At 42.2% G+C, this 26,433-nt stretch overlaps 3 protein-coding genes across 3 annotated transcripts; 2 read left to right on the top strand and 1 right to left on the bottom strand.

Annotated features, from left to right (window-relative positions):
* Positions 1-257: 257 nt before the first annotated feature.
* On the top strand, positions 258-15,183 carry LOC115103741 (neuroblast differentiation-associated protein AHNAK-like). Its single transcript, XM_029624637.2, has 4 exons — positions 258-608; positions 8,733-8,853; positions 9,064-9,236; positions 9,633-15,183. Exons 1-4 carry the CDS (start codon positions 597-599, stop codon positions 14,871-14,873), a joined length of 5,547 nt encoding a protein of 1,848 aa, XP_029480497.2. The 5' UTR covers positions 258-596; the 3' UTR covers positions 14,874-15,183.
* A 301-nt stretch (positions 15,184-15,484) lies between these two features.
* LOC115103740 (large ribosomal subunit protein uL4m-like) lies at positions 15,485-19,684 on the top strand. The gene is made up of 9 exons (XM_029624636.2): positions 15,485-15,691; positions 15,818-15,899; positions 16,150-16,321; positions 16,456-16,507; positions 18,366-18,483; positions 18,721-18,827; positions 18,960-19,069; positions 19,152-19,225; positions 19,443-19,684. Exons 1-9 carry the CDS (start codon positions 15,644-15,646, stop codon positions 19,586-19,588), a joined length of 909 nt encoding a protein of 302 aa, XP_029480496.1. The 5' UTR covers positions 15,485-15,643; the 3' UTR covers positions 19,589-19,684.
* On the bottom strand, positions 17,679-26,319 carry LOC115103738 (centriolar and ciliogenesis-associated protein HYLS1-like). Its single transcript, XM_029624635.2, has 12 exons — positions 26,148-26,319; positions 25,596-25,698; positions 25,324-25,440; positions 25,006-25,076; positions 24,631-24,872; positions 24,413-24,468; positions 21,226-21,383; positions 20,773-20,818; positions 20,610-20,673; positions 20,421-20,502; positions 20,249-20,275; positions 17,679-19,890 (listed from the first exon to the last, which is right to left on the bottom strand). Exons 2-12 carry the CDS (start codon positions 25,693-25,695, stop codon positions 19,759-19,761), a joined length of 1,095 nt encoding a protein of 364 aa, XP_029480495.1. The 5' UTR covers positions 25,696-25,698; positions 26,148-26,319; the 3' UTR covers positions 17,679-19,758.
* Between the last annotated feature and the right edge of the window lie 114 nt (positions 26,320-26,433).

Here is a 26,433-nt window from a genome sequence, read left to right as displayed (position 1 = left end):
ATCAAAATGTCAGTGCAATTACATAATTGTCATTTAATGGTAATTGGAAGGAGTAGCCCCACCTTAAAGGTATGGTTACACAGTAAGAATGTGATGTCTCATAAATCAGTTCTATTCAAGTCGTAATCCCTAGATCATGCCACACCTTCATTGTTGTGCCTTATAATTACCATGAGTCATGAATGAACGACCTAGCAGCCCCTCCCTTGAAACAAGACAACTCTTTTGGCACACCTCTGCATTTTTTTTCTATGACCAGTCTATTTGTTTTCCTCCTGTCTTTGCGTGGAGAGTGCTCTGTTTGTTTTGTTTTTTCCCCCTCTGTCTCACAGTTCCAGTTTTGAGAGGCCAGGTTTCAGTGCTCACGGTGCCTACCTGGACTGGGGAAGTTGTGTGTGACGGTGTGTGGCTGGGAAGACATGCCGAAGGTGGAACCAGTTTGTCTGCTTTGGGGAGAGTATGCTTTCGCTGACAGAGGCACGGTGTAGGCAGTCCTACAGGAGTAAACGGTAACATTGTGTCGCAGCTCTCTCACATTGGCGGTTAAACTCTTCAATGGCTGACTAACAAGAACAAACACAGTCAAAATAGCCCAAATGGAGCCTAAGGTAAGAGTTGTCAACTTTTGCTGAAGTACTCCATCCAGACTATATGGTGCCAGGTACTATTGTTGTTGTTTAAGACGTCCACAATGATGTCATCGTTGTAGGAGCTAGATGAGTATGTCAAGTCAGGGTGAGGTTTGTAATGCAAATGTCTACACTAACTACTGGCATGGATGATGTTTTAATATGCTGATGTGAAACATTTAATACCTGAAAAAGATATCAAGGATACACATAGAGTAGGTGAAACCATACATTTTGAAGAGACACTGAATTGGCATATTTTTGTACAGTGGTATGTAGCGTACGGTACATGTTAAATATTCACAAGCATACAGTTTGTCTTGAGTCAATAGAGAGCTCATAAAAAAACAACCTTAGATTTGGAGAAAATCTCAGTCGGCCTCTAATCTCTTACAGCTCTGCACAATGTGAATGAATGTCAAACAATAGGAATGATTTGAACAGAGTAAATGTTAATAACGTGCCATGTTTCATGAAATATGATTGCAGCATTTAGCTTACTGTCAGTGCACTCGTCTTTATGAGTGAATATACAGGTAACTGACAAAATAAAGGAAACACCAACATAAAGTGTCTTAATAGGGCGTTGGGCCACCATGAGCCACATCAGCTTCAATGCACCTCGGCATAGATTCTACAAGTGTCTGGAACTCTGTTGGAGGGATGTGACACCATTCTTCCTCAAGAAATTCTGTAATTTGATGTTTTGTTGATAGTGGTGGAAAACGCTGTCTCAGGCGCCACTCCGGAATCTCCCATAAGTGTTCAATTGGGTTGAGATCTGGTGACTGAGACTGCCATGGCATTTTGTTTACATCATTTTTATGCTCATCAAACCATTCAGTGACCACTCGTGCCCTGTGAATGAGGGCACTGTCATCCTATGGGGGCATAGCCATGGTAGCCAAAATAATAGCCTGCCCAGTATTTTTTTATACATGATTGTATGTTAATTGCTTAATTAACTCAGGAACCACACCTGTGTGGAAACATCTGCTTTCAATATACTTTGCATTACTCATTTACTCAAGCTTTTCCGTTATTTTGGCTGTTATCTGTAGTTACCTTTCCTAAATGCATCTTTCATAAGGCGTTGTTGGGGGTGTGGGATAATTACATTCAATCTCTGCTCCTGAATGAAAGTTATTCCATTCACTGTCACGCCTGCTCCTGCTCCCCCTCCCAGGCGCTCAAGGGCGCCAGGCTGCCCATCATTACGCACACCTGTCACCATCATTACGCGCATCAGCGCAATATTGGACTCACCTCAGTTTGTTCCCCGTGTCAGCATTATTGTCAGTTTTCTTAAATGTTCACTCCCTGTACTTGTTTCTCGTCTCCAAACGTGTCTCTTCACAGAATGCTGTCACCACAATTTGAAGCATCAGGATTTTTTTTGTTTCTTTTGTTGGTGACATTGGTTCCGGGTGCTGCTGCCGGAGGAACCGGGAGTGCCTCAGCTGGCTCGTTGGGCTTCCACACCTTAGCTGGCTCGAGAGGTTTCCTTGCTTCGGTTGGCTCGGCAGGCTCCCATCCCATGTCATGCCTAAGCCGGCTCGTCAGGCTCCCGCACCTCAGCCGGCTCGTCAGTCTCCCGCGCCTCAGAGAAGCTCGTCGGTTTCCCACGCCTCAGCCGTCTCGTCGGGCTGCCACGTCTCAGCCGGCTCGTCAGGATTCCACGCCTCAGCCGGCTCGAGAGGTTTCCTTGCTTCGGTTGGCTCGGCAGGCTCCCACTCCACGTCATGCCTAAGCCGGCTCGTCAGGCTCCCGCACCTCAGCCGCCTCGTCAGGCTCCCATGCCTTAGCTGGCTCAACAGGCTCCCGCACCTCAGCCGCCTCGTCAGGCTCCCATGCCTTAGCTGGCTCGTCAGTCTCCCGCGCCTCAGACAAGCTCGTCGGTTTCCCACGCCTCAGCCGTCTCGTCGGGCTGCCACGTCTCAGCCGGCTCGTCTGACTCCGATGTCTCGGCCGGCCCGTCAGGCTCGCCCAGGTGGGACACTCCCGCTCCCCTCCCTGGCGCTCGAGGGCACCAGGCTGCCCATCAATACGCACACCTGTCAGCATCATTACGCGCATCTGCGCAATTTTGGATTCACCTGGACTCCTTCACTTTGTTGATTGCCCCCTCCATACCTGTCTGTTCCTCCGTTTGTTCCCCGTGTCAGCATTATTGGCATTATGTTTTCCCTGTCCAGACGCTGTCCTTGTTTGTTTATTGTCGGTTTTATTACATGTTCACTCCCTGTACTTGCTTCTCGTCTCCCAGCGTCTGTCCTTCACAATGCAACAGATTGATGAGTTGGCTGACGTAAATGCAATGGGGGAAAATTTCAAGCAACACATAACAATGAGCATGCAAAACATTAAGGACACCTGTTCTTTCCATGACATAGACTGACCAGCAATGTTCCCTCAATTGTTTTGCATCACTGAGCAAATTTCAGCATTGTGAAATTTCTGTGCGCATTTACTGTAAACACTGAGGCTTTTCCACTTTAAGTTAGTTTTAACAGTGGCCAACAGTCGCCACAGTCTGGCCTACCAGACAGTGGCGGTCAGTGCCGTTTAAGATGAGGGAGGATGATTTTTTTTTCCTTTTCATTAGTAGGCCTTATTTCTATTACAGCATATTTGATGACTGTCGATCATATTCCATTCACCCAGTTGGTTGTAACTGCGATAGGTTTAGGCTACTTACTACATGATACTCCCTATACCCATCATGAGGTTGCTACAACCTAGCCTATGAATGAAAGTTTACAACGTAGGTGCACACAGGTCGAGAGAAAAATGTGAGATGACAGACAGTGACATATTCAATACTGCCTTGCACACTTCTTGCCTGCTTCTAGCTGATATAGGGTGTAATTATTAGTCCAACAGTTGCAAACGAGAGTTTCTATTGGACAAATTCAGGTATGTTTATCCCTGTTTGATCAGTTTTCTTCAGTTTAATAAACTTTTTTCAACAGAATCTGCAGAATGAATACACCCCTGATCACGCTTAAACACAGTTCACTTTCATAGCAGCCTTGTTGTATTCCTTCTCGCATCTATGCACTCTCCGGCTCTCACATTTTCCCTTCGCTTGTGGACTTCAATGCACAACACAGCTGTAAAAAATCTTTCCAAGCCAAACCATATCATAACACACAGCCTACATCCTTGTCACCATATTAGCTAAAGCAATGTCATAGTCAACATAGCTAATAGAACTAACGCCTTAGTAAACACGCTACAATCATGTAGTAACGTTAGTGTGCAGTAAGTAAGCAGTTTAGCACTTACACTGGCAGTCCCCGGTGGCAAAAAATTTGTAAAACCAAACGCGTACCTTGACTTGGAAGAATTCCAATGTTGTGTTGGATAGTCATAGCTACAGTAGCTAGCTAACATAGCATTCCTCTGTTTGAGCAGGGTGTTTGAGTAGGCTGAACTAGCTAGCTGCATTTGCTAGCTAAGTAAGTGAAAGTGGAAAAAAATATGAAATCTCTCTCTCGCTTCTCCATTTTGGAAGAAATTAATTTGTTCAAAACTGTTAAAATATTGTCTTTTTCTCTTAGAGTAAACTACGCACAAAATGTTATGCACTGCAGTGCTAGTTAGCTGTAGCTTATGCTTTCAGTACTAGATTAATTCTCTGATCCTTTCATTGGGGGGACAACATGTCAGTTCGGGCTGCAAGAGTTCTGATACTTTGGACAACATCCTCCGGAAGTTGTCATAATTACTGTTTAACCCTATGGAATGGGGTGGGAACCATGAGCCTCCTATGTTTTGTATTGAAGTCAATGTACCCAGAGGAGGATGTAAGCTAACTGTCCTCCGGCTATACCATGGTGCTACCCTACAGAGTGCTGTTGAGGCTACTGTAGGCCTTCATTTCCAAATAGTATGTTTTAATGAATTACTTGGTGATGTGTTTATATTTAGTATAGTTTTATATAAAAAAACACATTTTTTCATGTTTATTTTAAGAAACTGGTCCTCCCCTTCCTCCTCTGACGAGCCTCCACTTCTACCAGAGTGGCCTACCATTAAAAAAAATGAGAAAATGCATCCCATAACATTTTAACATGAAAGAACCTGTTTTATCATTCAGCCTACAGTAGCAGCCGATGTGTGTTGTTCAATGTAGACCAACATTTCTATAACTTTTGAAAAAAACATGCAGGGCTTGACATTAACCTGTTTATCCACTTGTCCTTCAGACAAGGGAGGTGACAAAAATGTTTTCAGGTGACTGAAAATGTTGTGTTTGATGCAAGAAACCGTTTTACAAAATAAAATTGATTATTATTTTCACAACAGACAAATTATTGCTACCCTCTGCCTATTTGCTACTGAGCTTATTAAAGCCTGTCACAAAATACAACATTCACCTTTTAAGACTAAAACAACTATTTTCCTGACTGCTTTTCAAAGATGTCTAAAAATGTACTCCCTTATTGTTGACTACAATTTATCTATAACTGGGCTAATAACTCACTAACTAGCAAAGGAAATGAACTAAATGTGCACACATGGCTACTATCATGACACAAGGCGAGACCCAGATGCAGACACCGGAGGCAGATGGTTGGAGTCTTAAAGTGTTTATTCATCCAATAGGGTAAGGTAAGAGAATGGTTGTGGACAGGCAAAAGGGTCAAAACCAGTTCAGAGTCCAAAAGGTACCGAAGGGCAGGCAGAATCAAGGTCAGGGCAGGCAGGATGATCAGGCAGGTGGAGAAGTAGTCTAGAATCAGGCAGGGGTCAGAACCGGGAAGACGATCAATAAGAGAATAGCAAAGGAGTACGGGAAAACTCCTTGGTTGACTTGACTAACATACAAGACAAACTGGCACAGAGAGACAGGAAACACAGGGATAAATACACTGGGAAAAATAAGTGACACCTGGAGGGGGTGGAGACAATCACAGGAACAGGTGAAGCAGATCATGACAGCTACACGCAGGGCATGACAGCTACATGCAGCTCTTGCTTTGATCTCAAAACAGTACATCTACTCAAGACCACCCATGCTGTAAACACAGTCCAGTTCAAAGTAAATGGCACAGATCCATATACGGCAATGGTCTATTTGCATATAGGCCTGTTACAGCTCTGATTACATCCCTCCTCTCTCCCTTTTTTGACACTGGCCAAAAAGGGTCACTGTCTTTCAGCTGATGGAAAAACTCGAGTCGCACCGCATTATTTCTGCCTCATGCACAAATTCATGCTGTTACTCCTATGTTATATTTGAGTAAAAGTAAAGATACCTTACACCCAAACAAGGGCACTGCGTTCATCCACCTCTGGCCTGCTCGCCTCCCTACCACTGAGGAAGTACAGTTCCCGCTCAGCCCAGTCAAAACTGTTCGCTGCTCTGGCCCCCCAATGGTGGAACAAACTCCCTCACGACGCCAGGACAGCGGAGTCAATCACCACCTTCCGGAGACACCTGAAACCCCACCTCTTTAAGGAATACCTAGGATAGGATAAAGTAATCCCTCTCACCCCCTCCCCCTTAAAAGATTTAGATGCACTACTGTTCCACTGGATGTCATAAGGTGAATGCACCAATTTGTAAGTCGCTCTGGATAAGAGCGTCTGCTAAATGACTTAAATGTAAATGTAAATGTACCTTAATAGAAAATGACTCAAGTAAAAGTGAAAGTCACCCAATAAAATACTACTTGAGAAAAAGTCTGAAAGTATTTGATTTTAAATATACTTAAGTATCAAAAGTAAATGTAATTTCTAAAATATACTTAAGTATCAAAAGTAAAAGTATAAATAATTTCAAATTCCTTATGTTACGTATAGCCAGGGCCACGTTCCAACTCTCAGATATCATTTACAAACAAAGCATGTGTTTAGTGAGTCCGTCAGATCAGAGGCAATAGAGATGACAGGGATGTTCTTTTGATAAGTGTGTGAATTAGACCATTTTCCTGTCCTGCTAAGCATTTGAAATGTAATGAGTACTTTTTGAGTGTCAGGGGAAATGTATGGAGTAAAAAGTACATAATCTTCTTTAGGAATGTAGTGAAGTAAAAGAAAAAGTTGTCAAAAATATAAATAGTAAAGTACAGAAGTTGTTTTTTGGGGTTAAGTAGTACTTTCAAGTATTTTTGCTAAAGTACTTTACACCAGTGCTCATTCATTACAGCTCCAGTGCTGGTTGTAACGCTGAGTGGAAATAGGAAGAATGCACTGGTTTCTGGTTTATAAGTGTTGAATACAAAGCCTTGACAGTGCTGAATAAGAACTTACACATGAACTCACTCATAAAAATTCCTTGACAGTCTCTCTAGTCATGGTTTTCAACGGTTTGAAATATCACAGTATCAACTTTGCTGTTAGCTTTCTTTTATGCCTGCTACGTTACTGCGGACACGGTAATCTGAGCCCTCAGATTGGCCAGCAGTAGGTATATAGTGCACTTGATTTGCTCTCCGGGCCAGCCAGGAAGGCAGAGTTGTACCTTCAGACACATGAAATGGTTCAAAATCACAACAGTTCACCTACCAGGTGCGCAGGGCAGCGGAATTGGGTGCACCTACTGTCAACAGCCCGAGACAAATAAAAAAAAAATAGATTGACCAGTTGGTGACCACTGCTCTTGAACGTCTCTCCATGGGCTGATATTTCTCCCGGGGGAGCTGCGAGCGTGCAGTCTAGAAGGAACATTGCTGACCAGGTGAATCCAGCTGAAAGCTATGATCCCTTATTGGTGTCACTTGGTAAATCCACTTCAATCAGTGTAGATGAAGGGGAGGAGACAGGTTAAAGAAGGATTTTTAAGCCTTGAGACAATTGAGACATGGATTGGGTGTGTGTGCCATACAGAGGGGTGAATGGGCAAGACAAAATATTGAAGTGCCATTGAATGGGCTATGGTAGTAGGTGCCAGGCGCACCAGTTGTGTCAAGAACTGCAACGCTGCTGGGTTTTTCACGCTCAATGTGTATCAAGAATGGTCCACCACCCAAAGGACATCCAGCCAACTTGACACAACTGTGGGAAGCATTGGAATCAACATGGGCCAACATTCCTGTGGAACGCTTTCGAAACCTTGTAGAGTCCAGGCCCCGACCAATTGAGTCTGTCTGAGGGCAAAAGGTGGAGAGCATTAGGTGTTCCTAATGTTTGGTATACTCAGTGTAGTTTAGTAAGTCTGAGTGATGAATATTTTTTACATATTCATCTTTTGGAGGTATTTTATGATGAAGTAAATTCTGATTATTCTGATCATTGTGGAATTGGTTGCTCACAGAGCAGCCGTCACACTAAGCATGTGACACAAATCACTTACACGAACTTATACTCTTAACGATTGTTTACAAATCACTTTATTTGAACACCTGCCCCAGCAAGCTTTTCATAATAGAAAGTGGTGGGTGTGGTCACTTCTGAGTGTACACCCGACTATAGTGCACTTGTCTCTATTTCCCTGGGCAAACTTGTTCCTGTTGTTCCCTCCATCTCCCAAGGCCACACCTCGAATACCTCAAAGGTGCAGCTACCTGGGTGTCAACCATGTGCCTATTTGCTTATGTAAACAGGTTACCTCTCCCTCTTTAGTGGTGATTTCAGATGATTTTGGTCTTTATGGTAGACTGAGCTGTGCCATTATTGTATTTGTTTGTATTTTTATTCTAGAGTGTAAATATATATTTTTTGCATTTGATACTCTTGAAGGCTATTAAAGTAGGCTGTAGTATATATGCCTATATGATTTGATAATTATAGAATGAAACCAAGCGGAGCATTTATTTTGAATTGATTCTTTCCTCTCCAACAGGTTTAAACAGAATCACTTTTCATTAAAGGATCTGCTGTGAAAACATTCAGCCATGATGATAGTAATAACAAGCATATTACAACACAATAAGCTAAGCAACAGGAAATGTACTTTTTGAAAAAACACCTATGCCCCAACATGACTTTCTAGAAGTGAATTCCATTTTAAAAATCTATTTAAAAATGATTGTAAATGACATGTATTTTTAAGTTCATTGTGGAAATTCTGTTTGATGTTTGGGTTATTGGAACATGACCAATGCTGAGGCCACACACATTTCTTGTAACTACCTTTTGTATATCTGCTTTTAGCCTGGTCACCGTAGGGGAAGGAGCCTCTCTGAGGGGCTGATGCTGGAGGAATCAGAAAAGGGAGGATTGGTCGTCTCCAGCGTTATCGGTGGCTCCTCTGGCAATCAGGGTCTCAAAGAAGGTATGAGTCTTTTATGTAATGTATACCATTTTTGTTGAGGTACTTATGTTTCTTTGAGAAAATGTAAGGTTTCACATTTTGGGTTGTTGTCTGAATTTTGTTGAATAGTAAAACACAGTGTAACAGTGAAGAAAAAATGACATAAAATACATAGACACATTTAGAATCATTGAAATGTTCAGTCACTATACTTTGAACTGTTTTTTTCAGGAGATGAAATTGTGGGTGCCACAATCAACTTTGACCAACTGTCGAAAGACGATGTGTTGAAAATACTGAAGCTGATGGATGATAATGGATTTGATGAGAAGGTTCAAGTTCTGACAAAAAATAATTTGAGCAAGAGTATGGGGACCTTGGACAGCATCAAAGCACCAGAGGAGGTTCGTGGAATATAGTTAGTAAATAGAATAAGCAGGTATTATTTCAGAATGGTTGCTGGATAAAATATGTTGTTTTTTAAAGGGACAATTCGATATGTTGGCAACGAAGCCCTTTATTTACTTCCCAGAGTCAGATAACCTTGTGGATACCCTTTTTATGTCTCTATGTGAAGTTTGAAGGAAGTTGCTAACTAGCGTTAGCTCAATGACTGTAAGCTTGCATGCTAGCTGTTCCTGGCGCTAGTTAGCATTGGCTCGTACCTCCAACTTCTTTCATACTGGACACAAAGACATAAAAATGGTATCCACAAGTTCATCTGACTCTGGGGAAGTAAATAAAAGGCTTCATTGCCAACATCTCGAACTATCCCATTAAGGATTGGTTTCTCTTTACAGATGCTGAAGGATTCATATAATAGACTCTACAATGCCAAAATAAATAGGTTCATGAAGGATGACTGCCCTGGACAACCTGCAGGTGCTGGGGAAAGAGGCTCCCATAATGGACAGGTGAAGGGCAAGGGACCGAGACCTCTCTGGGGCAAACCTAAAGTTAAAGGTGACCTCAAACCCCCTGTCCTCACCATGGATTACCCAGTTGTGGAGACACACAAAGTAGATGCTCCTACCTACCTAGAGTCTCCAGACCTCAAATTCTCTGCTCCAAAGTTAAAGGTTCCTAAACTTGATGTCAAAGGAGCGGTACCTGATGCTCGCGGTGGAGAACTTTCATTGCCTAATGCCAACATTAGTACATCAGATCTCTCCCTGCCTCATTTGAATGGGTCACTAAACATTGATGCTCCATCAGTTAACCTGGAAAGGCCATATCTTGAAACTGATATAGATGCTATCGATGCTCCAGAATTTGATATGTCTTTGCCCAAAGATGACCTCAAAGGCCCTGATCTTGACCTGAAAGTTATAGATCCACTTCCCAAAGTTAGAGGAGATATCAATGTCCCGGAAGCAGAGCTCAATCTACCAGAGGGGGTTGTCACTGGACCTACTTTAAATATCAATGCCCCAAAGCTTGATAATGAAAGAACAGGCAAAATGTTCAAAATGCCCAAATTTAAGATGCCTGACTTGGGTCTCTCTGGACCCAGCGTAAATGTACCCAGCCTTGAGGTTGGTACACCAAATATGAGGATCCCAGATAAAGATATGCCAGGAGTTAATCTTAAAGGTCCCCAACTAGACCTACAAGCACCAGATGTTAATCTCAAAGGTTCTAATCTAGACCTGCAAGCCCCAGATGTCAGCATGATGAATATGCCTTCAAGTAAAATCAGAGTCCGGTCCTCCAAGAAACTGAAAAACCCAAACCTTGATGTGGATGATCCCTCTGGTTATTTTGAATTGCCTAAGGTTAGGCTCTCTCGCAGAGTACCAAAAGGGCCAGATTTAGACATTGATTCCGTTTTAAAGACCAAAGACATGCATCTTAAAACCTCTTTGATTGGTGCTCCTGACCTGAATGTCCCTGATGTAGATTTACCTTCAGTAGACATTAAAAGTTCCAAAATAGATCTAGAGTTGCCAGATGCAAACATTGGTATCCCATCTGGGAAGATCAAAACACCAAGTCTTGGTATGCCTGACTTTGATATATCTGGACCAAGAGTTAGGACTCCAGACCTGGACCCCTCAACGGATGAGATGTGTCTATCAGACGTCTGTTTGCCTGACCTCAGTACTCCAGATATCGGCATAACCTCAGGTAAATTCAAACTAACGAAACCACATGCAGAACTCAAAGCTCCTGATTTCAATGTGGATGCCCCCTCTGGTAAACTGAAGATGCCCAAATTTGGCTTCTCTGGCCAAAAAAGACCAGATCTGGGCATTGATGCTGATGTAAAAACACCCAAGCTAAGTCTCAAAGCTCCCAAGATAAAAGGTGGACTTGATGCACCTGACTTGGACTTACCCAAAGTCGACCTGAAATCACCGAAATTAGATGCAAACACTCCAGATATTGACATCGATGCACCTTCAGGAAAATTCAAAGTGCCAACTTTTAAGATGCCTAAATGTACCCTTTCGGGCCCTAGAGGGCCAGAGGTCGGCATTGATGGAGAGTTGGATGGACCAGACCTGAGCTTATCATCTTCCAAATTAAAACAGCCAGATGTGGATGTTGGTAGTCCATCTGGAAAATTCAAGATGCCAATATTTAAAATGCCAGACTTTGGCTTCTCAGGCCCAGATGTTCAAGGGCCTAACTTTGAGGTAAAGAATCCAAACTTGGATCTTTCAGCCCCCAAGTTTAAAGGGGGAATTAGTCACCCAGATTTGGATCTGACAGATGTAGACCTCAAATGCCCCAAATTAGACCTCAATGCACCAGATGTAAACTTTAATATGCCCTCAGGTAAAGTCAAAGTACCTACATTGAAGAAACCAAAGGTTGATCTGAATGCTCCTAATCTGGACGGCCCCTCTGGTAACCTGAAAATGCCCAAATTTGGGCTGTCTGGTAAAATGCCAAAATCTCCCAAATTGAATCTCAAAGCTCCAAAGATGAAGGGGGGAATTCATTTTCCAGACGCTGACCTCAAAGCCGCTAAACTAGATATGACTGCTCCAGATCTTGACATCAATGCACCCTCAGGGAAATTCAAAATGCCTAAATTCAGAGGCCTGAAAGGACCAAATGTTGACATTAATGGCGCTATAGAGGGACCAGATCTGAACTTGTCATCTCCCAAACTCAAGGGTCCCAAAGCAGACCTCAACATTCCAGATGCTGATATTGACAGTCCATCGGGAAAATTCAAAATGCCAACTTTCAAGATGCCAGATTTAGGTTTATCTGGACCAAAAGTTAAGGGGCCCGACTTAGATCTTTCAGCCCCCCAGTTTAAAGGGGGAATTCGTCACCCAGATTTGGATCTGCCAGATGTTGACCTCAAAGGCCCCAAACTAGACCTCAATGCACCAGATGTAAACTTTAATATGCCCTCAGGTAAAGTCAAAGTACCTACATTGAAGAAACCAAAGGTTGATCTTAATGCTCCTGATCTGGGCATTGATGGCCCCTCTGGTCACCTGAAAATGCCCAAATTTGGGCTGTCTGGTAAAATGCCAAAATCTCCCAAATTGAATCTCAAAGCTTCAAAGATGAAGGGGGGAATTGATTTTCCAGACCTGAATTTACCAGATGCTGACCTCAAAGCCGCTAAACTAGACATGACTGCTCCAGATCTTGACATCAATGCACCCTCAGGGAAATTCAAAATGCCTAAATTCAGAGGCCTGAAGGGACCAAATGTTGACATTAATGGCACTATAGAGGGACCAGATATGAACTTGTCATCTCCCAAACTCAAGGGTCCCAAAGCAGACCTCAACATTCCAGATGCTGATATTGACAGTCCATCAGGAAAATTCAAAATGCCAACTTTCAAGATGCCAGATTTAGGTTTATCTGGACCAAAAGTTAAGGGGCCCGACTTAGATCTTTCAGCCCCCAAGTTTAAAGGGGGAATTAGTCACCCAGATTTGGATCTGCCAGATGTTGACCTCAAAGGCCCCAAATTAGACCTCAATGCACCAGATGTAAACTTTAATATGCCTTCCGGTAAAGTCAAAGTACCTACATTGAAGAAACCAAAGGTTGATCTGAATGCTCCTGATCTGGACATTGATGGCCCCTCTGGTAAACTGAAAATGCCCAAATTTGGGCTGTCTGGTAAAATGCCAAAATCCACAAAACTTAATCTCAAAGCCCCAAAGCTAAAGGGGGGAATTGATTCCCCAGACTTGAATTTACCAGATGCTGACCTCAAAGCCCCTAAACTAGATGTGAATAGCCCAGATCTTTACATAAATGCACCCTCTGGGAAATTCAAAATGCCCAAATTTAAAATGCCTAAATTCAGGGGCCTAAAGAGACCAGATGTTGACATTGATGGAGACTTAGACGGCCCAGAAAAAGATATCAATGCCCCCACAGCTAACCTCAAAGGACCCAAAACAGGTCTAAAAATGCCTGATTTGAAGATGCCTGATTTCGGGCTATCTGGGCACAATCTAGATGCACCTGATTATGACTTACCTGATATTGATCTCTCAGCCCCAAAGCTAAAAGGGGGAATCAGCCCCCCAGATTTGAGACTACCTAAGGATCATCTCAGAGGGCCCAAACTAGACCTCAATGTTCCAGATATGCCCTCAGGTAGATTCAGAGTTCCAACCATAGAGAGGCAAAATGGTAGCATCAAAACCCCTGGTTTTGACATCAGCACTCCTACATTCAAAATGCCCGAAATGCCTAAATTTATGTTGTCTAGACCAAAAAGACCAGATCAAGACATAAGTGCTGACATAGGTTTGAAATTGTCAAAGATGAAAGGTGGGATTGGTTCACCGGACCTGGACCTACCTACAGTTGACCTAGAAGCCCCTAAGATAGATGTAGACACTCCAGATATGAACATTGAGTCCCCCTCTGGGAATTTCAAAATGCCCCACCACAAAATGCCTAAATTCAGCCTTTCTGGTCTGAATGGTCCAGATGCTGGAATAGATGGAGACATTGATGGACCGGACCTGAGCTTGTCAGCCCCGAAAGTAAACACAGGGATCGGTAGTCCAGATTTAGACATAAATGTTCCCTCTGGAAATCTCAACGGCCCCCAAGCTGATCTCAATTTGCCAGACAGTGACATTGCTATACAATCTCAAAAATTCAAACTGCAATCCTTTAAATTGCCTCAGTTTGGAAGTCCCAACCTAAGGGCAGGTACAGATATGGACTTTATGAAAACACATGACATTTCTCCTCCAAAGGCTAAAGTGGATCTAAAAGCACCAGACTTGAAAGTTAGTCACCCAGATGTCAGCCTGAGCTTACCCAAAGCTGATATCAGAGGCCCAGAATACAAAGTGTCATCTCATAGTAAACGCAGATCTGATATCCCAGGTGGAGCGCATTTAAAATTGCAAGCGATGGACATAGATACCGAAGAGACACTGCCACACACTGATAGGAAGTCTAGGAAGGTCAAAGGAAGGACCAGTTATCCCATTGCAGATATTGACTTGCCAAAAGTTGAGTACAAAGCATCTGGTTTGGAGCTGCGAGGTTCAGACCTTAACGATCCCACAGGGAAATTAAACATTCCCAAATCTAAGACTAAATTGGGTAGTCATACAAGAATACCAGACCTTGACGTAGACTCAAGTCTTGCCAGTATTAATGCCTCAGTCCCTAAACTCCCACAGCCAGGGTATGGAGTAGAGGTTTCACAGACAGATTTAAATTTGAGTAGAACTGACCTCAAGGGCAATAAACATCATAGAAAAGCCCCAGCTGGTGAAACTGGCAGAACAAAAAGGAGAAGTCCAAAACAGTCTGAAATTGTCATGTCTATGCCAAATTGTACTCATGGTTCAAACCCCAAAATGTCTGAAGATCAAGAAGGATATTTTGTCACTGCGTTTCCCAAACATGTCAAAGGGGATGTACCAGACGGAAATGGGAGCCTGAAAAATCGGCACAAGGAAGAGTCAAACCATCGATCTCAAACACTCAGAAGTCTCGATTTCAGTGCATCAAATGTGGACCTTGAAGTTCCAGAAGATGAGAACTTAAAAGGGTCAACATTCTGGCTTTCAAAGCTTATATAGCATTCAGACAACTGACTAAATGTAATTTTAGGCTTGTTTGAATCACAATCTTCTGTTGAAACATAATGCAAAAAACGTCTGTTACGTATAAAACAAGCATCAGATTATTTTCACATATTTGTACTTTTTTTAATGTAAATTGTTTGGCATTTGTTATGAACATGTTGAGAATGAATGTGTAAAGCTTTCCTTTGTCAAGTGATTTAAAAAATGTATGAAAGGTTTATGTTCTGCTGATAAGCTATTTGAATGGTATTTTTACTCTACACTTGCTACATTGTAATAAAATAAAATGGATTTAGTAACTTTTATAAAATCTTTGTTTTATCTTTCTTTACATGAATTCAACAAAAATAATTCATTCAAAACAACTTCAAAATGCATTAGCCTAGGCTTCATTTATTATTTCCCTTACTTTTTAACATTGAAATAATGTTTGGCAAATTCAAAATTTCAAGCTGAGAATTATTATATATATTTTTTTTACTCAACTGCTATTTTTGTATAAATATTTATATTTGAAAAAACAATTATAGTATGGCTTCACCTATTAGAGATGTTTACCTCCGCACCGCTAGGTGGCAGTCTTATTACGCTTGCGTTTACGCAACATAAACGTCATCAGTATGCGACAACACACCAGCATTGCCGAATGACCTTTCTTATTTGGAAATATCTAGAAAATGCATTGTTGTTTCAGAATATGATCTCTTCAAAGACTGTTTTCAAGAAATCGCACGTATTTGGTTGTCTTAATTAGGTTTACAGAAATGTTTCGTATATCAGTTGCAGTGTGTGGTAGAGGCATTTCTAAAATGGTGAGCGTTAAACTAGGCTAATGCTAACTTAGCTAGCTGTCACTTTATTGAAGATATATAAAGATGTAGTGGCTGAAATTACTGCTGGCACATATAAAAGCTCATTGTCAGATGTCCCTTTTTTAGTTCGCTTCATCTTTCTCCGGTGAGAACGCTCTACCCTCAAATTTACGCATCCCTTCCAATCTCGTGGACCGTGCAAGAGCAAGTAAGGTCTGCTTTTTCATTCACTGCCTTCTATCATGCACTATGGATAATTGAACTGATGGTGCGAATTTGAAGAATCAAGTTTAGCTAGTTCTATACAGATGCATGTAAACTGCAAGACCCTGCACAGACTCCAGACAAAGATTTATTCCCCCATTCTTGAATGCAATGTTGGTCTGTCATTTCAGAACATTAATTTCCAACTAGGTCAGATGTAAGAAAGATATTGATGTTTTATGATCGCTTTCCAGAGAGGCCCCCTCCTCCATCAGACTCCAGTCTTCCTGTGTTGAGGAGGTGTGATGCTGCCGTCCCTGTACACCTGAGCCCAGTACAGACATGGGTGGAGACGTTGGAGAGGCGGGACAGTAAACTTTTGGGTTTGGTTGACCTCCATCCCGATGTCTTTGCAGTCCCTACCAGGTAAAACTGTCAGTGTCTAGCCATTATATTTACATTTAAGTAATTCAGCAGAGGCTCTTATCCAGAGAGACTTACATATTCAGTGCTTTATCGTTTGGTGGGAACAGTGACACAAATTATTTTGATCCCACCAGGATTGACATACTCCATGAAGTTGAACTCTGGCAGAGAAATTTCAAGAGAATTGTAAGTAGCAGTAGCAAACCAATAATGAACTTTCTCAGACTGCTGTTATGGCCATATTATAAAAATGAGGTGATGAGAAGTACAGTCATATTTCTGTAGGTTTATACCCAAAGCTCTGTACGAGAGGTCGACCGATTATGATTTTTCAACGCCGATACCGATTATTTGGAGGACCAAAAAAGCCGATACCGATTAATCGGCTGATTTATGTACTTGTAATGACAATTACAATACTGAATGAACACTTAATATAATATATCAATAAAATAAATTTAGCCTCAAGTAAATAATGAAACATGTTCAATTTGGTTTAAATAATGCAAAAACAGTGTTGGAGAAGTAAAAGTGAAATATGTGCTATGTAAGAAATCTAACGTTTCAGTTCCTTGCTCAGAACATGAGAACATATGAAAGCTGGTGGTTCCTTTTAACATGTCTTCAATATTCCCAGGTAAGAAGTTTTAGGTTGTAGTTAGTATAGGAATAGGACTATTTCATTAATCTTTGACTATTAATGTTCTTATAGGCACTTTAGTATTGCCAGTGTAACAGTATAGCTTCCGTCCCTCTCCTCCTGTGCTCGAACCAGCAACACAATGACAACAGCCACCATCAAAGCAGTGTTACCCATGCAGAGCAAGGGGAACAACTACTAGAAGGCTCAGAGCGAGTGACGTTTGAAACGCTATTAGCGCGCGCTAACTAGCTAGCCATTTCACTTCGGTTACACCAGCCTCATCTCGGGAGTTGATAGGCTTGAAGTCATAAACAGCACAATGCTTGACGCACAACGAAGAGCTGCTGGCAGAACGCACGAAAGTGCTGTTTGAATGAATGTTTACGTGCCTGCTTCTGCCTACCACCGCTCAGTCAGATTATAGGCAACGCAGGACATGCTAGATAATATCTAGTAATATGATCAACCATGTGTAGTTAACTAGTGATTGATTGTTTTTTATAAGATAAGTTTAATGCTAGCTAGCAACTTACCTTGGCTTACTGCATTCGTGTAACAGGTGAATGCACTCCTTGTGCAGTGCAACGAGAGAGGCAGGTCGTTATTGCGTTGGACTAGTGATGTTTTATTGCCAAACCCAATTTCGCACTCGTTTCTAATTCATTAATGAGGTGTAAGTTCATTAATTATGCATGAAGTAGATCGAGACCAGTCTTAAAAGCCAGGTAAGAGCGTTTAATTCCAGAGAGTACTGAAGCATACACATTTTTCCACAGGTTATAAACTGAACATGACATCATCAGTTTCCCGCCCTCTCTCCGATTCTCACAAGAGCCCATTGTTTATTAGGTCTGGAACATCTCCCAGACATTTCTTATCTGTCTGAAAAGCCATAGCATCGCTCCCCCTTTAACCATCCAAGAGGCACAGACAATTAATTCGTTCTGCTTACATTTTCAGTAACAGCTTAACCAATAACTTTTACTTTTCATACCATAACATAATAGTATTAGAATAAATGGTTCTAATCAATAATGTATACATAATTAATCATCTCAACCACAATTTCCTCTAACAACTAGTTAACTGTAAGGTTGCAAGATTGGATCCCCGAGCGGACGAGGTGAAAATCTGTCGTTCTGCCCCTGAACAAGGCAGTTAACCCACCGTTCCTAGGCCGTCATTGAAAATAAGAATGTGTTCTTAACCGACTTGCCTAGTTAAATAAAGGTATATGGAAGGAAAAAGAATTCGGCAAATCGGCGCCCAAAAATACAGATTTCCGATTGTTATGAAAAGTTGAAATCGGCCCTAATTAATCGGCCATTCTGATTAATCGCCGACCTCTACTCTGTACTTATGAATAGAGCTCCTACTATAATAACTGAAAGTCTCCCTTAGAGCCATGCCCACACTAAGGTCAGATCGGAGGTGAGCGGTGGAGGAAGGAAACCCTGGAGACAGAAGGGAAGTGGCAAAGCACGACATGGAAGCATTAGGTCGCCTATATGGAGAGGAGGTGAGGGTCTCCGTCTGTATGGGCCAAGTCTGTAGTATTGTGATAAGTGGAGGACAGCAGTTCAACGCACAGTGACAAAGCAAACATTACATTTTCAGATGCCAGTTCCAAGAATGAACATAGACAAATCTGTCATCTAAATATCAGTCAGCCCAAAAGAAGGAACAGTCCCAGCTAAGAGCCAAAGTGATTGGAGAGATTTAAAACAATTAGAATGACATAATCTCTGTTTTGCAGGTGGTGTTTCTCATGGACCCAGAGGACCAACTAGTTTTTACTACATGTTGCCCATGAAAGTACGTGTTCAAGGACTAAAAATTGCCCTCAGCTCCAAACTGGCCCAGGTATGTACCATTATATTTGTGAAAACACTTTTCACAAGTACATTCGCATTTTAAAAACGTCCTCTCTTGTAATGAATGCTTTTCAATTATGCCATCTACATTCCTACTGTATTGATGTTGGGTGTTTTTCAGGATTATCTCCATGTGGTTGACACTCTAAACATCCCCACACCTGACCCACAGTACCTCATGGACCTCATCAGATACCGACACTGGGGGGAGTCTGTTTTGATAGTGGATGCGTAAGTATCAACAGTGAACAAACAAAAAAACTCAGTTCTGTGGACATCCTAGCTGAAGATTTGAGTCTTCGATATTTTACAGGGGCGAAGAGCTTCCTGAGAACATCCTTCAGGCCACTGAGAGTTTGAAGACTGTGAATGTCATTCCAGCCATAGGTAAGTTGACACTGATTTAGAAAAATTGGGGGGGGGGGGGGCACACGCGTAACTCTATTAAAGTGTTCTTAATGTTTTGTACACAGTGTATAATTGACCTATGCAGGTCAACATTGTTACATAGTACCATGCAAACTGTATTTACTGTTACTACACAGGCGAGGGCAAATTAATTAATGTAAAGTTAAAATGTTTCCTGATGACTTTTCTTCTACAGGCCTGAACGTTCATAGCATGCTAAAACACGAGGTCTTGGTCCTCACCCTGGAAGCAGTGAAGTTTCTGGAAAACAAGCTGCTTTGGCACAACGAACGCTTCACACCGCTGTACCCCTTCAAACTCCCCTACACTGACCTGCCTTGAAGGCACTGGGTGAAGGAATACCGTTGTGTAACATATTCAATGGTACAAATGTTTGTCATGCCTTTTAATATGTTCAATAAAAACTTGTGAATTAAATGAATGTCAATGATAAAATATATGCAAACTGGTGATTAAAAGAGAGCCTATTTAAGGCGTAAAGTACATAAGCCCTAGAGTCGATAGTTGTTTGGCGGTAGGAGTCCATTGGCCAAGTCATGTCGTATTTCCCATCTCAGGGCGGAGCGTTTCTTCTCTGTAGGCACCACGTAGGTGTTGGGCACAAATACTCTTCGAGGCTTTGGCTGGGGGAAACCATACAAGATGTCAATGTTTTCAGTCATCGCAAGGTATTCACACCCCACCCCAGAAAAACATTGTTTATATATTTTTCGTTAGGCCATGTATAACCCATGTCTGTGGTACTTGGTCCATTTGCCTTACAGTCCACAGAAATGTGTCTTAACACACACTGGGCACCAGGATACTAAAATAAATTTATTGAAATATCGAACGTTGACATGTATAATTTATGCGGGACTGTGTCCAACATGGCATGGACGAATTACATTGTTTTTTTAGGGGGGGGTCATTTAAGCAATTTTCTGACCTGAAATAATGATTGACAGGATGGTTACAAGGTTATAAATGAAGCATACTCACTGGTAGAGGTTGGTACGCAAGCTGTTCCTGAAAATACAAAGAGTGATTCATTCAGACATTATGGTCATGCATCATTACAATTCATCATGATTTGTCCACTACATGCAACAAGTGGTCTTCAAATAAAGTATGTAAGCCAAGAGTTTGTTATGGAGAAGGTGTTCATGCATACCCTGATTTCCCAGTGCAGTGCTTTCCTATCCTTCTCTCCTGGCGCCTTGAACATTTCCCAGTCCTGCTTGTACTGGAAATACCTTTGGACGATGGGGAACAATATGAAAATGTAGCACAGATCCACAGCAGTAATCTTTCAAAAGATGTATACTGATTATTTAGACATTTCGGTAATTATCCTCTTTACTTTGCCACTGGGTCTGTCTTCTTCAGGCTTCTGGTGTGAGGGTGATCCATCACTGGGCGGATAACTGCAAGAGCAGACGAGTGACTACGTTTAACGGTGGCACATTGCAACAGGACAGTGTGCAGTGAGCACGATGACGTGTAACAGCAGTGTGGGTACTTACACGACTTGGGCCGGGGTCTGATGTCACTCTCGCTCTGAGATCTGGCCTGTAAGAGATTTAAAACTACATTTGTTTTCAACAAACATACATGTATACCCTTTGCAAAAATTCTCAAAAAAGATCCTGGACGTGAGGATAAATTATATTTATTCCAAAAACATCACTCCCTACCTCTTCAAAGAGTATCCTAAATAATCCCACAGCACCCCCCTCGTGAACTAACACTATCTCCCCTCTTACTAGCTCAGACTTTGCTGATAGCTACTTTGAGGAAAAATGTACTTACTATGACTGTGATGTGGTTGTCCCACCTAGCTATCTTAAGATGAATGCACCAACTTAAGTCGCTCTGAATGAGAGCGTCTGCTAAATGACTAAAATGTACCCAAATGTAATCTTCTAAGATTAATAAACAAAACCAAAGTTAGCTCTCAAAAAGGCAAGAGTACCCACCATGCCTCTGATGTAAGCTTTGAAGGCACTTGGGAGACAGTCTGATTCAGACCTGTCACTCAGACTGCCTGCATCCTCACTCTCCAGCTCCGACTCCTGGTGGGTGGACATGGACACATGAATCCCTCCCAGACGCTCCCCCAGCCCACTCACTGCACCTGAAAGGGAAACAATTAACACATTAGCTTTAGTTACCACTGTGTAAGGCCATAAGCAATGCTAGTAAGCTCTAGGCAGGTGTTGTATGATCACTGAGCTGGACAGGCCCAGTACATCTCACATTTTAGTTATACAAGTGCTGCAAGAGGGATTATAGTACTATGCACTGGATCAGAACCGGGGAACTTGTCCCCCTAGGGGTACTTGGCCTATCCACAGGGGGATAGGACTCATGAGACCATAGGCTTACTGGTAAAATGCACAAGGGGGTACTTCAGGGGCAAAATTCAATTGGTGGTACAGTAACCGAAAAAGGTTGAGAACCACTGCAAATAAAATTTCAGGCAAGGTCTTTCGCTTTGTTCTCATGTACAGGGTGTCAGTCCATTTGGCACCTACTTGGACTAAGGGGATGTTACCTATGGAAATTGTATTTTCATACTATATTAGGGAGAATAGACCGGATATGCGGGTTACCCCTTTTGTGTTTTCTGTTATCCTCCCACTCTTCATAAGTCTTAGTAGACTTGGAATCAATGAACTTAACATCTTTATTGCTCGCCGGCGACTCCAAATCCTCCCACTCCTGCTCATCCTCCACTCCTTTCTCTTCTTTCCTGCCTTCCTCACTATATCCTTCTCCAGTGGGCCTCTCATTGTCTTTGCACTCAATGAGAGAACTTTCTTCGGGACATATCCCATCCAATACTGCCTTGTCATTTTTAGTCTGAGCCAATGTATAGTTTTTCTTCACAGTAGTTCACATCAGTGCGGTCTTTGCTCTCCAATTCAACAGGAGGATGATCTTCACAATATGCCATATTAGAGAGGCTTTGACTGTCTTCCAACTTCGTCCTCAATCCGGTGTCCTCACGGCTCTGTAGATCAGTGGTATCCTCCTTACTGTCACCATTGGCTAGCGACTGGTCATCCTCATTGTCATATCGCATCTCAGAAAGGCCCTGGTTTTCTCTGTCAAACTCAGCTATGGTACAGTCGTCTCTATAGTCTTCTCCCTCCGGGTCATCCTTAGCTGAAGAGTCTGGCCTGCAGGTGCCATAACCAGATGTCAGTAAGCTCAGCGCCGGGCTCCCAGTACGAGTGCTGTAACCCTCCTCATCAATCTTTTCCCTTTTCGCCCGGCTTAGCCCTTTCTCCTCTACGCTCCTCCTGTTGTTTCCTTTGAATCCCCCGCGACAGGTTGCGCCGCGACAGGTGGCTCCTCTTGTGTGTGTTCAGTGGTGCTGTTGTGCTCTGTATCTTCCTGGTTGTATTGCTCAACCTTCTCCTCTCCGTCAGACCAGAAAGCGGAGTTTAGGGAGCTATTCCCGTCCTCACTCTCTTCGTCGTACATTTTATACATGGTAGCGAAGGGTAAGAAGCCTCCTTATGCTGCTGCTGTGGGGAGTGTGTGGTGATCTGCAGAGGCAGATGGCTAAAGAGTAGTGCCAAGAGGATTACACCCTGTGGTCTCAAAGTTGCTCTACACTGCCACCTGTTGAAGGCTGGTCGCCAGAGGAACTGCAACTCCACAATGCTGTGTGGTGTTTTCCCTCAACAGCTTGTCAAAAAAGTCCATGTGTAGTCTAGCACTAGGCTTTGTTTGTCAATATCAACAGTACATTTCCAATAGCGCCTAATGAACATATTCACAGTTGAAAATCTTGTGACATTTGTTTCCAAAACAGACACGTCAAATATTTCCAAACCAACAATCATAAGACAGGCATAGCTTGCACATTAAACCGATATTGTACTCACAGTCTCTTTTGTCAGCAGAGCTGCTTTGCTCCAAGAGTCTTGATAAATCCATAACGTGTGGAACTTTTTACTTTAAATGTAGTGGCTTTCGAATAGCCATGGGAAAACCAGTTGCAAGATTTGAGCCACAAATCCAAAATCCCATAGAAAGTCAAGAATCCAATGGCTTTAAACTTGAAATGTTTTATATGTAGAATCCAAAATGATAAGTGCAAGGTAAACAAAGGTTCCAATATTCCATTTAAATTAAAATATCAAGGTAAGACGTATGTGGGTCCCAGTAACCCAAACATTTGCCATAACTAGCAGGCCCTACTTCTTGTCTCTAAATACCAATGAACCTATCTGGGCGGGCCTGTCCATACTTGAATTCTGGCATAATTGACCTATTCTCATTCAAATCATAAGACCACATAACCAAATTAATATATACACAACTTATATAGAAATTAAATGAAGTTATTCTAAATGGAACAATATGACCTAATAAACAAATATTTGCATAACCAAAGAAAATAGAAACCGACTCCAACAACAGGCATCTGAAAACGAAATACAATTATATACCCTGTAGTTTGGATCCTGGGTGCTGGTTGGCTGAAACAGCATTTCAGCCATGTGTATATCAGACAATATACTTGTTTACTGTTCTATTTATGTTGGTAACCAGTTTATAATAGCAATAATATACCTTGTGGGTTTGTGGTGTATGGCCAATACATCATGGCTAAGGGATGTATCCAGGCACTCCACGTCGTGCCTAAGAACAGCCTTTAGCCGTGGTATATTTAAGCAATAAAGAGTTGTGGCCAATATACCACACCTAAGGGTTGTTTTTAGACACGACACAAACCGGTTTCCAACAGAAATATAACAGTAAACAAGTAGTTGTGTCATACCCGTGGTATATTTAAGCAATAAGGCCCGGGGAGGTGTGGTACATGGCCAATATACCACTGCTAAGGGCTGTTCTTATGCACAATGCAACGTGGCATGCCTGGACATGGCCATATATCAAACCCCCGAGATGCCTTACTGCTACTATAAAATGGTTACCAACATAATTCGAGCAGTAAAAGTAATTGTTTTGTCATACCCGTGGTATACGGTCTGATATAACACGGCTGTCAGCCAATCAGCATCCAGGACCCAAACGGCCCAGTTTATAATGGCCAACATACCACACCCCCTCAGGCCTTATATTTTAAATATAGTACTCCTAAGCCTTTTTGCATAAATAATATCATGCATAACATTATTGAATTACCTGAATCTTCACTATGTGTTGATTCATCGCAGACGTGAACTTGGCCTTGATGTTTCCTTTAGGAAAAAACAGAGTGAGGTTGACTCAAGTATCCTCAATAGCACACGTGATCATTATAGTCTTTACAAAGGAACACACGTGATCATTATAGTCTTTACAAAGCCATACATGTGACCATTATAGTCTTAACAAAGCCGCCTGGTGTAAACTTACCGTACCTAAGGACTTTCCTCTTGATAAAGGGTCTCCCATGCGCTCCTGTGTCTCGGTCTGGTGTAGACGACTGACTGGCAGCGAACGATAACTGCTGGAGGTCAGTTAGGTCTGGATCCACTTCCAGCCTATTAGGGGCTGTTGAGGGGCGCTGGTACTTGGGGGCAACAGAGTGCTGAGTGTAGGAGTCATACTCCTGTCTGGCATCATAGTTACTGTTATCTCTGCTGTATGTGGAGGTTAGCACCTGGGTGGAGCACAGAACAAAGTAACATGCCATTCTAGTATTATTATTATTTACATATAAATACAATACAGCTAGCTTATCTGCGGGATGAAGGGGGACGAATGATCTGGGAAAAGAATATGTGAATATATACCCGTCTTTCATGGTGTGATGGACCAGCCTGCGCAAACACATTTCTGAAGGCTGCGGTGTTATCCTGATGTACTGTTAGGGGGGGAAAAACAAGGAAATTACAATCAAGAGACTCAAGCGGAACCACACCGCTCATCAAAAGGTGCAACCAACACTTACTGACCAAAAGCATCGTATGGCTAAGTTCATTGTTAAAACCCATAGGAACCATAGGATCCCATGGCACTAAGATGAACTTAGCCTTAAGATGCCTTTGGGAAACCGGGCCCAGTTATATTTGATTATGTAGTGGACATGAGAACACGTACAGTGATCTCACCTTTAACCTTGGTGACTGCAGGAGGACTTTTGAAGATGGTGCTTTGAGATCTTGTAGAGTTCAATTCACTGGATGAGTGGCTCTTAGATTTTTCATGTCGGATCAGTTCATCTAGATCTATATACACGTACACGTACACACAAAGTTGCTTCTCCACCAATCTGACAGCTAACTTGCAGTGTGAACGTCACAAAACATCACAGTTATTTCAGATTTAGTCAGCATTTGGTCATTAAAATGAAGGCCTATATTTGCTAATTCTATCAACCCACCTCTTTTGAATTCGTGTAGTCTGTGTCTTGGTATGTTGTTGTAACCAAGTGCCTCCAATTGGTGTTGTATTTCATCTTCTGAGAAATCCAACCTTTCCATTTCCTGAAAAATAATTGTCCCATAAATGTAATATAAGCAAACGTAAGTAGTTAGTATGTGGATAGTTAGATGGATAGCGTGATACTGCTAGATAGATAGGTACATGAGAAATGATGGATAGCAGAGAATAATGATGGAAGTGATCGACTAAAACCAGCAACAAGTTGTCAGTTAACTTCAGGCTAGACAACCACCAACCAAACTCTCGCTACAATCAATCCAACGTTCATGATCTCTCCCTTATCTAGCTAGCCCAAATCCACAAAAAGGATGCACGCTAGCAACTAACGTTAGCTTCAAATACTCGTTAAATGGCCAGTTAACGTTAAGTAAGCTACGTTATAATAGAACTAGCTAGCTAACTTAGCACGCTAGCAGGATGACAAAGACAGCAGTTCAACACAACGGGCCATTTTGCCAATGCTAACATTGATTGATCAAATGTGTTTTACCTGTACAGTGTGAGCTTCTTAGTATAAATGCGTAACGTTAGTCATGTCTATTTTGCAACACAATTATTGAACTGAAACAGTTGGCTAGTTACTGCTTGTATTTTCAGTACCAAGACAACAACACAGCCGTTGTTCGAAAAAAACGACGTGCTTTAAAAACGACGCCCTTTCTGAATTTTCTTCGGTGGATTTAACGTTGTCCAGAAATATCGCCGCCTTGTGCAAGGAAGACCGTGTGGATACCCTGGCAATGCAGTCAGTGCCTAAAATGATGATGCCTTTACAA

Source organism: Oncorhynchus nerka, linkage group LG21 (assembly GCF_034236695.1).
Source record: "Oncorhynchus nerka isolate Pitt River linkage group LG21, Oner_Uvic_2.0, whole genome shotgun sequence".
Taxonomy (NCBI): Eukaryota; Metazoa; Chordata; class Actinopteri; order Salmoniformes; family Salmonidae; genus Oncorhynchus; species Oncorhynchus nerka.
This window is presented reverse-complemented; position numbering and strand designations above follow the sequence as displayed.

What these genes read in the sequence shown, in the direction of transcription:
- LOC115103741 (XM_029624637.2), top strand. An exon ending in CAATCAGGGTCTCAAAGAAG is followed by an intron (nt 8,854 to 9,063) that starts GTATGAGTCTTT and finishes TGTTTTTTTCAG; the next exon opens with GAGATGAAATTGTGGGTGCC. An exon ending in GCATCAAAGCACCAGAGGAG is followed by an intron (nt 9,237 to 9,632) that starts GTTCGTGGAATA and finishes TTCTCTTTACAG; the next exon opens with ATGCTGAAGGATTCATATAA.
- LOC115103740 (XM_029624636.2), top strand. Translation starts at nt 15,644, where the DNA reads ATGTTTCGTATATCAGTTGCAGTGTGTGGTAGAGGCATTTCTAAAATG. An exon ending in GTCGCCTATATGGAGAGGAG is followed by an intron (nt 18,484 to 18,720) that starts GTGAGGGTCTCC and finishes TCTGTTTTGCAG; the next exon opens with GTGGTGTTTCTCATGGACCC. An exon ending in TCAGCTCCAAACTGGCCCAG is followed by an intron (nt 18,828 to 18,959) that starts GTATGTACCATT and finishes GGTGTTTTTCAG; the next exon opens with GATTATCTCCATGTGGTTGA.
- LOC115103738 (XM_029624635.2), bottom strand. Translation starts at nt 25,695, where the DNA reads ATGGAAAGGTTGGATTTCTCAGAAGATGAAATACAACACCAATTGGAG. An exon ending in TGCAGTCACCAAGGTTAAAG is followed by an intron (nt 25,077 to 25,323) that starts GTGAGATCACTG and finishes CCCCCCTAACAG; the next exon opens with TACATCAGGATAACACCGCA. An exon ending in TTGCGTACCAACCTCTACCA is followed by an intron (nt 19,891 to 20,248) that starts GTGAGTATGCTT and finishes GGTTTCCCCCAG; the next exon opens with CCAAAGCCTCGAAGAGTATT.